The 11,884-nt window shown below is 40.5% G+C and overlaps 1 protein-coding gene across 1 annotated transcript; it reads left to right on the forward strand.

Annotated features, from left to right (window-relative positions):
- The first annotated feature begins 4,610 nt into the window (after positions 1–4,610).
- On the forward strand, positions 4,611–5,126 carry LOC110723337. The gene has a single exon (XM_021902688.1). The coding sequence runs from the start codon at positions 4,611–4,613 to the stop codon at positions 5,124–5,126; it is 516 nt and encodes a 171-aa protein (XP_021758380.1).
- Positions 5,127–11,884: the final 6,758 nt, after the last annotated feature.

Below are 11,884 nucleotides of genomic sequence, written 5' to 3' on the forward strand. Positions count from 1 at the left end.
CCTAGGGAAGCGGTGATGCCTCGCTTTATCGTAGCCCATCACCACGCGCATTAGTTCGGTAAGTGTCGTTCTTGGAATGGAAAATTTGGCTTAATATTATAGGGACCTAGGGTTTCTATGTTGGTTGATTTAAGTGAACTTAATTAATCATTGCAACATTTGAAACCCTAAACATGCATCTATCATACCATTCAATCATATATAAACACAATTATATATAGAAATCATAAGTAAAAGATGCATTTGGTAACCAGCATGACCCCTTGAGTCTTTAAATCTTCAAGGGTCTTCGATGCATCCTCTTGGCTCGTCTTCTTAGAAACGCTGTCTTCGAGACATCTCCGCCAAATATGCAATTACTAGTTACTATGACTAGGATTAATCTAAATATTAAGGTACAAAAGTACACAACGGTACGGAGACCGTATTTAAAATCACAAAAATACATAACGGATCGCAGTCCGTATTTACTATCTTAGTCGGGCCCCACAAGTTGCCATTGTCACAAAACCTTTGAAAGAATATACATTCCATTCATCCATTCACTATATGTGAATGGCCCATGCATTTTACAACGAAAAACAAGTAACAATGCATAACACGCGCAAACTAGTAACTAACTTAGGAGGTTAATCCAATTAACGCGCCTAATTAAAACTAGTCAAAGTTGTTTAACATTTTATGTGATTAAAATGCAATTCATTCAAGTAATTAACGAAGCTCCCACTAAATTCCACATCTAACTTAATTAATCCAATTAATTAACCCGGTAAACCCATATTATACCAAAATATTTTGCAAGTGTCGGAGGAACCGAGGCCTAGCCTCGTTAGAATAATTAAATAAATAAATAAAACGACCTAATTACACAAAATAATAGCCCACAACATGCCCAAGTGCCTAGTATTAAAGCCACGGGGCTAGGCTTGCTAGGCACCATGGCCCCCGTGGTTCGCATGCCTAGGGTGCTGGCCTGCCCACCATGGCTGGCTTCCTGCCCCTAGGTGCCGAGGCTGTGCGTGCTGGCATGCTTGCCTAGTAGAGCACTCTACGCCTGCTGGCACCAGCAGCATCATAGCACGCTGCGCATGCTTGCGTGCATGCTGGCACTGGCAGCGTGTGGCTGGGCTTACCGGGGCTCGCATGCCTTGCTGCCCAGCAGCACTTGCGTGCATGCTTGCGCTGGCAGCGTGTGGTTGGGCTTGCTCGGGCTCGTATGCCTTGCTGCCCACCATGGCTGGCTTGCTACCCCTAGGTGCCGAGGTTGTACGTGCTGGCATGCCTGCCTAGTAGAGCACGCTATGCTTGCTGGCACCAGCAGCATCGTAGCATGCTGCGCATGCTTGCGTGCATGCTGGCGCTGGCAGCGTGTGGCTAGGCTTGCTGGGGCTCGCATGCCTTGCTTCCCAACAGCACTTGCGGGTGCCTTCCAGCAGCCACACATCACACGCATCAAGCACTCACATGATGTGCACCCAGCCGTCCACACACTAGCGCATCTATGAGGCAAGGCAGCCCAACCACGCACCTTGGCAGCCACATGTGGGCTGCTTCAGCAGCCCGGCTAGCCTAAGGGCACGGTTTGGGCGGTTTTGCCTTGATTTACATGCACTTGTCTCGGGATTTTAATTCCCGATATATGTGTGATAAAAATTAATTCTAAATTTATTTTAGAACTAACTTAGAGCAAAATGAAAATTAAACAAGTCCAACTTAATTAAATTCAAATTTTGTAGTGCACAAGCCTAAATTATTTAATAACCATTCTTTAAATCAATTTAGGTTCATCTTGATGCTACAAAATTGATGTCCTATACTCATAATTAATTTAACCATACATAAATTAATAATGAGATTTGACAAAATTGAAGAGGTTGGAAAAATAAACCCATTCATCTAACCAAAAATTTCCAACACTAACTTGTGAATAATTGAAAAATTACATCTTCCAATATGAAGATTAATTAAATTTCAACCACAAGTTTTTGAACTTTTAGGACTTTAATCAACCCAAAATGATCAAATCCAAAAATTAGTTCAACATGGATTTAGCAATCAAAGTTCCAACCAAATAAACAATTAAAGATGGGATCTTTAATATGTTAGGGACTTCAAAATTACAAGTTCACCATAAACATTCACACATGAAGCAAGTTATTTGCAAAAATGTGAAAATTTCAAGTTTTTATGAAAAATGAACTCACCAAATTAAGCACCAATCATGACTTCATAAACATGTTTAATAAGGTTTATAATTGCACTAGATTAGTGATGTAACCATGCATTTAATCTACCTCAACATGCCATAAAGATATAAAATTTTCGTCAAAAACGAAAAACCCCTCGAAAAACATGTTTCTCGGTGGAATTTGGCTTTTGGAAAGTCCTCAAAGGGATCTAAAACGATTTAGAACATTGGTTCCACCCAAAAATCACTATTTTGAGTCGAAATCTGGGTTCGTCAGCCAAAATTAGTAAAATACGAGATTAAAACTAATTAAAACGAGCTTCTAATCTAATTAGAAAGCAAAACCAGAATTTAAATCCATTTTAAATCACCTCAATCAATTATTAGTTACAGTAATTAAAATGAGCGCGGCTTCGATACAGCTGTTTGGTTTCGTAGCGTCCAACACTACGCGAAAGAGAAACCCGCCCAAGACCCACCTACTAATTAAAGCAACTAAGCATGCAATCACATAATTGAACAACAAGTGAAAGAGAAAGGGAAATGACATTCTTACCCTTGACGCGTGCTTCACTCCTATAGAGTTCGGACTTCAAAGCCTTAGCTCCGCAAGCACGAGAGCCTCCGACGGAGTCCACCCTCGAGACCCGACTCGAACGACCTCTACCTAGAAGGTTAGTCGGGGCTAGATCAAGAAAAGACTAGAGTATTACGAACTTAAACGTTTTCTCACCTATAGGGACATGCCTTATTGAGTTCAACACAAGTGGTTTTTCCCAAACCCAAAACTTATGTATTTATAAGGAAACGAGAATTGATCTCCCTTCTCCCATCAATGTGGGAGAATTGCATTTTTCAACCAATTTATTTTAATAAAAAACAAATTAAAATGCAAAACAATCAACAAGCTCCAAGTGTCACATGGAGGGAGTAGGTTGGTGAGGACCACCAAAGGGGGGACCAATACTCCTTGCTCATCAAGCAAAGCCACCAAGAATCAGTCCCCACCAAGACCCCATGCTTGACCATGCCACTTGCCTGGCTGGCAGCCTGCCTTGGCTGCCAAGGCTGCCAGTTGGCATCTAACACCAAGGGTGGGCAGCCCACCCAGCCAGCATGCAGCTAGCCAGCACACGCATGCGTTGCTGCTGCTGCTGCTTGGTGTGTGTTGATGTGCGAGTGGCATGGTGCTTGGTGCTGCTCGTTAGCAAGCACGCACAGCAAGACATACACACATACAACACGCTGCTGCGATGCGTGTGCTGTGCAAGTGCGCTGCTTGGTACGAGGCTGCGAAGAACTGGGCGCTAGGCCCTAGCATGCTAGCAAGCAAGCATAGCATGCATACGCAAGGAACCCTGCTTGCGATGCTTGCATGCTAAGCGTAGCCTAGCTGCGGCTATGTGTGTGGCTGAGTGCGATGCCCACCATGCTAGCATGCATGCGGTTGATGCCCTCGCCTATCCTAGCAATCGCATGGCTAGGGCAATGCGAGGCTACAGCTTGGTTCGTACTCGTCGCTTGCTTGATTCTACATCTCGTCGAATTATAAATTCGACTCGAATTGCAACGCTCGGTCTCGACGCTCTAAGCTCGATATCCGACGTCTTTGTTCGTAATACTCTAACGACTCATTTAATCCTTCAGATTAATTCGTCGTCTCGGATCGATTACTCGATTGGGTGTGACCAGAAGGGTTCAGTCAAGATTAAGCTGTAATTTTAATTATACATTAATATTATTGATCGGAAGCGGCCTCCACCTAGGCATTCCGATCACTTAACCTTACTGAAAAATTAGCTTTCTAATAATTTTGAACCCTCTATCGGAATAATGCACTTGTTGGAACGACACCACTCCTTTCAAACCTACATTCAAGAAACTCGAGAAGAATGTCCCAATCACGTGGGATGATGAATGCCAAAAAGCTTTCGATAAGATCAAAGCATACTTGGAAAATCCACCTGTGATAGCACCAGCAATACTTGACCTTCTTCTTCAACTCTACCTTACGGTCACAAGAGAAACAATAGGGGCAATGATAGCACAAGAAATCGAAAACAAAGAAAATGTAATCTACTACTTGAGTAAGAAGCTTCAAGGCTACGAGGTCTAGTATACACCACTCGAAAAATTGTGCCTCGCACTTGTGTGGCCCGTAAAGAAGCTAAGGCATTATATGATAACTTATACAATGCATGTCGTGCGTGTCAAAGATGGACCCTTTCAAGTACTTGTTCGAGAAAGCCATTCTCAATGGCAGATTGTCAAGATCGATAGTCAACCTTGCTGAGTTTCAATTGATGTTCATGTCACAAAAAGCCATCAAAGGTTCCGCAATTTCCGACTTTTTAGCAGATTTCCCATTAGAAGAACCTGAGACGGCGGTAGAAGAGTATGATTTCCTTAATGAAGATTTGTTATGACTGAGGATGATACTTGGACGCTCTATTTCGATGGAGCTTCAAACCAAAAAGGTTGTGGTATAGGAGTCTTACTCGTATCACCCAACGAAGAGCACATCCCAATTTCTATGAAGCTCGATTTTGATGTCACCAACAATGTTGTAGAATACGAAGCATGCATCTTGGAATTAGAGACAGTTGTCGCTTTGGGAATCAAGAAGCTAAGAATTTATGGTGACTCTTCATTAATCATCAACCAAATTTCAAAGAGATGGAAAATGAGAAGTGAAAGTCTTGCTACATATCAAGCTCATTTGGAAACTCTCATAGAGAAACTAGATGAAGTGGAATACACTTATTTACCTAGAGAAGAAAATCAGTTCGCTGATGCGCTAGCTAAGTTGGATTTAATGGTCCGGATTCCAAGAGATACAATTAGAATGCTATTGACCATAGAACAACGATATGAGCCGACTTATGTTCATGCACTTGCTGATAAACAAGACTCGCAAGAAGAAGACAAAGAGCCGTGATACACATACATCCTTAACTATGTGTGATGGCAGGTTTGGTTCCTTGGTCGTTGAACTAACTAGGAGTCCTCCATCAAACACATTTATAATACCTAAACTTACAACTAAGCATAAGCATAGTGATAAGTATAGGGTCGAACCACAGAGAACGGTATCATTACTACAATTGCATTCACCAATTAAGCTAGTCCGGATAGGAGGTAAAGAAAGGGCGACAACTAACCTAAGGAGAGGCAAGAAAAATAAACTAAGACTAAAAGACTCTACCTAACTAAGGAATACAAAAAGCAGGGAAAAGTGGAATCCGATTATGTCAATGAATTCAATAAACAGCTGCAATTAAACGATCATGATACTTAATTAGGAACAATCAACATGTTCAATTTGCTCCAGCACAATCTAGCACGCTAATCACTCCTACTAGATTAATTTGCACCCGCACAACTAGCCTAGCATAGGTACAGATGAATATAGACGCTCTTAATCGATTCACTCCCGTGCAATCAATCGAAAACACACTAAAGCCCTAAAATCATCAATCATCCATACACAATAACCAAGCATCAATTACATGTTAATCACAATCAATTACCAAATTTATCAACACAACCTTCGTCCGATACCCCTAGATCAAAACATAATCTAAACTAACTAAGAAAGGTATCCTAGGCAATTAACAACGCATAGTATCATCACAAACATATTCAAGCCCAGGAAATTGATCAAATTAGCGAACCAAGTAACTCATGCTCGGGACACTAATGATCTCAAATCTAACTCATCCTCCCGGACTATTGCTAGAAAATCGAGATAACGTGTAAAACAAGTCACCCAATAGACTTTCCTAAGTCATCCTCCCGGACTATTCCTAGTTCAATCTAACCCAAACACCTCATGATATGTACACTCACATGAAACATTCGGTTGAGAATGGAAAACAAAGATATTTAATCACACATTAATCAAGTCCTAAACCTTAACATACTTGAGCTAATACTACAACATAATCAATAACCAAGGATGAAAAATAACCCATCAATCATGTATATTACTCATTAACCATGGAAAATCAAAAGATAGTCATAAACTAATAAGCAATAACATGATTAACTTGGCAAGGAAACTAACACAAACTAAACTAACAAAACATCTAACATTAACCAACAAGAAGAACAAGGGAGAAACTAAGAACAAGAACAAGAGAAAAGCATAAACCTAAATAACTATTCTAAACATTCAAAGAACTAAACAAAGCAATAATTAAAGAAAGAAATAAATGAGATAGAGTTAGAATTGCTCATTAGTTTACTGAAGAGGATTCCAAAACAAGGTCACAATTGCATCTTCAACCTCTTCAATCCACCATTGAAGTTCTTCACTTTCTCTCTCTACACTACTCTAACCTAATTAAAAACAAGATTAAACCTAATTAAAGCGTAAATCTATGAAGGAAATTGATGAGAAAGCAAGGGGTTTTCCATCCCCTAAGGAGGGGAGGAAACCCCCAAAGAAAACCCTTAGTGCTGCTTGTGCGTCCCCCCTCTTTGCCTTCCCCTTTCTTCAGCTTTTACAGGGCGAAAGAAAAGAAAGCTGCTGCTATCGAGCGCGCCCACGAAGACACATCTTCGCGCTCGCGCACTGGGACTGGCCTGACAGCGACATTCATTTTAAAACGGCCATAACTTCTTTTCTAGGAAACCTCTTGGGGTGTGTGAGCTACCGTTGGAAATCTCTTCAAGTCTAGTTTCCAATGCAACTTGAATCACCTATATCCGATTTGTAGATAAAACGTTATGGCCAAAACAGTAAGCAAAGGTCAGGCTGCGTGCCCTGGAGAGGGCGCGCGAGGCATCTACAGTGGATAAAACTCTGATTTCATCTCAATTGCGCGCCCTCTCTCTTGAATTGCGCGTGAATCCACCTTTCCGAACTATCCTGAATTCTCCTCTTCTTTACGTGTTGACTAGTTTACCTGCAAAACACAGGGAAAACACCCAACAACAGTACAAAAAGGTAAAGTAGAGGGGAAATGCAAGGGAAATGACTTTGTTATGCAAAATATGGGGAAACACGGCAAAGAGGGGCTAAACAAACGATAAATGGAGGGAAATGGCAAAGAAATGAGCCCTAAATAGTGGCATAAATGCCACTTATCAAATTCCCCCAAGCTTAACCTTTACTCGTCCCGAGTAAAGCTAAAGCATGAATGCACTTAATGAATCAGAGTTAACTAAATAGGAGTCCTCCATTTAAACACAATTTGATGGCAGGTTTGGTTCCTTGGTTGTTGAACTAACTAGGAGTCCTCCATCAAACACATTTATAATACCTAAACTTACAACTAAGCATAAGCATAGTGATAAGTATAGGGTCGAACCACAGATAACGGTATCATTACTACAATTGCATTCACCAATTAGGTTAGTCCGGATAGGAGTTAAAGAAAGGGCGACAACTAACCTAAGGAGAGGCAAGAAAAATAAACTAAGACTAAAGGACTTTACCTAACTAAAGAATACAAAGAGCAGGGAAAAGTGGAATCCGATTATGTCAATGAATTCAATAAACAGCTGCAATTAAACGATCATGATACTTAATTAGGAACAATCAACATGTTCAATTTGCTCCCGCACAATCTAGCACGCTAATCACTCCTACTAGATTAATTTGCACCCGCACCACTAGCCTAGCATAGGTACAGATGAATATAGACGCTCTTAATCGATTCACTCCCGTGCAATCAATCGAAAACACACTAAAGCCCTAAAATCATCAATCATCCATACACAATAACCAAGCATCAATTACATGTTAATCACAATCAATTACCAAATTTATCAACACAACCTTTGTCCGATACCCCTAGATCAAAACATAATCTAAACTAACTAAGAAAGGTATCCTAGGCAATTAACAACGCATAGTATCATCACAAACATATTCAAGCCCAGGAAATTGATCAAATTAGCGAACCAAGTAACTCATGCTCGGGACACTAATGATCTCAAATCTAACTCATCCTCCCGGACTATTGCTAGAAAATCGAGATAAAGTGTAAAACAAGTCACCCAATAGACTTTCCTAAGTCATCCTCCCGGACTATTCCTAGTTCAATCTACCCCAAACACCTCATGATATGTACACTCACATGAAACATTCGGTTGAGAATGGAAAACAAAGTTATTTAATCACACATTAATCAAGTCCTAAACCTTAACATACTTGAGTTAATACTACAACATAATCAATAACCAAGGATGAAAAGTAACCCATTAATCATGTATATTACTCATTAACCATGGAAAATCAAAAGATAGTCAGAAACTAATAAGCAATAACATGATTAACTTGGCAAGGAAACTAACACAAACTAAACTAACAAAACATCTAACATTAACCAACAAGAAGAACAAGGGAGAAACTAAGAACAAGAACAAGAACAAGAGAAAATCATAAACCTAAATAACTACTCTAAACATTCAAAGAACTAAACAAAGCAATAATTAAAGAAAGAAATAAATGAGATAGAGTTAGAATTGCTCATTAGTTTACTGAAGAGGAATCCAAGACAAGGTCACAATTGCATCTTCAACCTCTTCAATCCACCATTGGTTCTTCACTTTCTCTCTCTACACTACTCTAACCTAATTAAAAACAAGATTAAACCTAATTAAAGCTTAAATCTATGAAGGAAATTGATGAGAAAGCAAGGGGTTTTCCATCCCCTAAGGAGGGGAGGAAACCCCCAAAGAAAACCCTTAGTGCTGCTTGTGCGTCCCCCCTCTCTGCCTTCCCCTTTCTTCAGCTTTTATAGGGCGAAAGAAAAGAAAGCTGCTGCTATCGAGCGCGCTCGCGAAGACACATCTACGCGCCCGCGCACTGGGACTGGCCTGACAGCGACATTCATTTTCAAACGGCCATAACTTCTGTTCTAGGAAGCCTCTTAGGGTGTGTGACCTACCTTTGGAAATCTCTTCAAGTCTAGTTTCCAATGCAACTTGAATCACCTCAATCCGATTTGTAGATAAAAGGTTATGGCCAAAATAGTGAGCAAAGGTCAGGTTGCGCGCCCTGGAGAGGGCGCGCGAGGCATCTACAGTGGACAAAACTCTGATTTCATCTCAATTGCGCGCCCTCTCTCTTGAATTGCGCGTGAATCCACCTTTCCGAACTATCCAATGTTCTCCTCTTCTTTACTTGTTGACTAGTTTACCTGCAAAACACAGGGAAAGCACCCAACAACAGTACAAAATGGTAAAGTAGAGGGGAAATGCAAGGGAAATGACATTGTTATGGAAAATATGGGGAAACACGGCAAAGAGGGGCTAAACAAGCGATAAATGGAGGGAAATGGCAAAGAAATGAGCCCTAAATAGTGGCATAAATTCCACTTATCAATGTGACAAAGGGAGAATACCCTCCCAACACTAATAAAGGGTACGCTGTGCTTTGAGGCTCCCGGCCTCACATTACGTGCTCATTAGGGGAGAACTCCATAAGAGGATCGCACTAGGAAGAACTCTGTTGTGCATAGCTAAGAAGGAAGCACACAAAACAATGGAGAACCTTCTTGCCAGAATATGTGGAATGCACATGAATGCAAAAGTGTCAGTCCAAAAAATTCAACGACAAGGATACTATTGGACTACCATGGAAAAAGATTGTCACGAGTACATTAAGAAATGTATGAAGTGCCAAATCTACGCAAATTTGCAACATGTTCCACCATCGCTCCTCTACACATACACTTCTCCATGGCCTTTCTCTACTTGGGGAATCGACATCATTGGGAAGATAACACCACCGGGACAAGGAGGACACGAGTTCATCCTTGTAGCAATCAATTACTTCACCAAATGGGTCGAAGCCGCTTCATATGCTAAGCTCACAGCAAAACACGTAGCTCAATTCATCGAGAAAAACATTATACGCCGCTATGGTTGTGTCAGACGAAATGATAAGTGATAACGGGATGCATTTTCAAGCTAAGTGCGCAAAACTACTAAAGAAGTATCAAATTAAACATCATAGATCATCACCTTATAGGTCACAAACTAATGGGGCGGTAGAATTAGCTGACAGGCGATATTTTAGGTCGTTACTAAGACACCTCTATCAAATGATATTTGTAATCCTAAACATGCAACTAAACGAGTATAGAGGCAAGTTAAGGGTCGAACACAGGGAAACGATTAAGCACCGCTATTTATCTCCTAATGTTAATCTAGTTCGATCAAGAAGTATGGTGGGTAAAGTAATACCTAAAGGGGATAGAATAACAATTAAAACAAGCACTAGGGGGAAGGATCAAACATGCTATGAATTCAACAAAGTTAGGCATCGGAAAATAGGTTTACATGTAACCCAAGCAACTCATACAAGGTAATATCAAGAATACTCTCTAATCACCTATCGGGGTTAAGAGCTATCCTAGCTAGCATACACTTACACTATCGTCATAAGGCATACAAACTAAGGTCATGCAATAATCAATCATCTGATGACTATTCTTAAATCACACTATCGTCATGATTTAGTTCAAGTCACTCAACCACAACATGCATATGGCCATAAACATGGAGTGGCCAATAAGTAAAGGCACAAGGAAGATTTAATCACAAATATTCCAAATTAACCTAGCCTAACATACATCAAACTCAAAGCATACCTTCACCAAACCCCTAGCAACAAGAAACTACTCACTATCCATAACTACAACTACAATCATACTAAGCAACATTATAACCAATTAAATAGTAAGAAAGACAAGGTTTTTATCAACTAAACTAACAAAGGTAGAAACTTTAATCATAAAAATAAGAGAAAATAGAGAAATATACCAAAACCTTCATTGAAATCAAAATAAAGAACCATACATCATCCAAGCTCTAAACTTAATCATACATCAATGTTGCAAAATACTTCTTCAAAAACTAAGAGTAAAACTAATGTTGATGCGCAATGAAATTACACTAAAAACTATCAAGATTCTTCAAAACAAAAGTGGCTAAAACAATAACCTAGAAAAATTCCTCAAAAGCTCTCCTCCAAGGTTTTTATGCTAAAGTATCCTAATGATAGAATGTTCTCCAAAGTTAGCCGTTTTTCCTCCCTTTTGTTGATTGGACTGAATTCGGGATTTGAATCCGCAACAGACAGGCGCGCTCGCGCGTTAAATGATGGCGTGGCCGCTCCTCAAAATGCGCGCCCGCTTTAAAGTGGGAATTTAATGGTTGGTCCAACTTATCAGCGCGCCCGCGCTCAAGGGAGGCGCGCCCGCGCTTATAGGTGGCGCGCTCGCTCCTCTGGTGGCGCGCCCGTGCCATTTGTCTGGTCTGGAATTCTCCCGTTTTTCCCTTGTCCCTTCCATCTCCGAATCAACGTCATACACCTACAATCATGGTACAGGAAGGCAAAGCGTAATACAACGAAAGGGGAGGGGAGTATAGACTACCTAAACCACATGAATACACATTACGCATCACAAAGGTAGAATACTCAAACTAGGCGGATCATAGAAAAAACATACTAAAATGGACCAAATTATTACTAAAACTACTAGAAAAGACTACCCTAAGAGCGACATAAATGTCACTCATCATTAGCGAACAAGAATATAAAAATCATCATCGAAAACATGACGGAAAATTACAAAGATTGGCCAAGCAAACTACATTTTGCTCTTTGGGGTTATCGAACTTCCGTTCGTACATCAACGAGGGCCACCCCCTTCTCTTTAGTATATGGAGTCGAAGCCG

Source organism: Chenopodium quinoa, unplaced genomic scaffold (genome assembly GCF_001683475.1).
Source record: "Chenopodium quinoa cultivar QQ74 unplaced genomic scaffold, ASM168347v1, whole genome shotgun sequence".
Lineage (NCBI taxonomy): Eukaryota > Viridiplantae > Streptophyta > Magnoliopsida > Caryophyllales > Amaranthaceae > Chenopodium > Chenopodium quinoa.

Coding starts and splice junctions, on each gene's coding strand:
- LOC110723337 (XM_021902688.1), top strand. CDS start 4,611: ATGACTGAGGATGATACTTGGACGCTCTATTTCGATGGAGCTTCAAAC.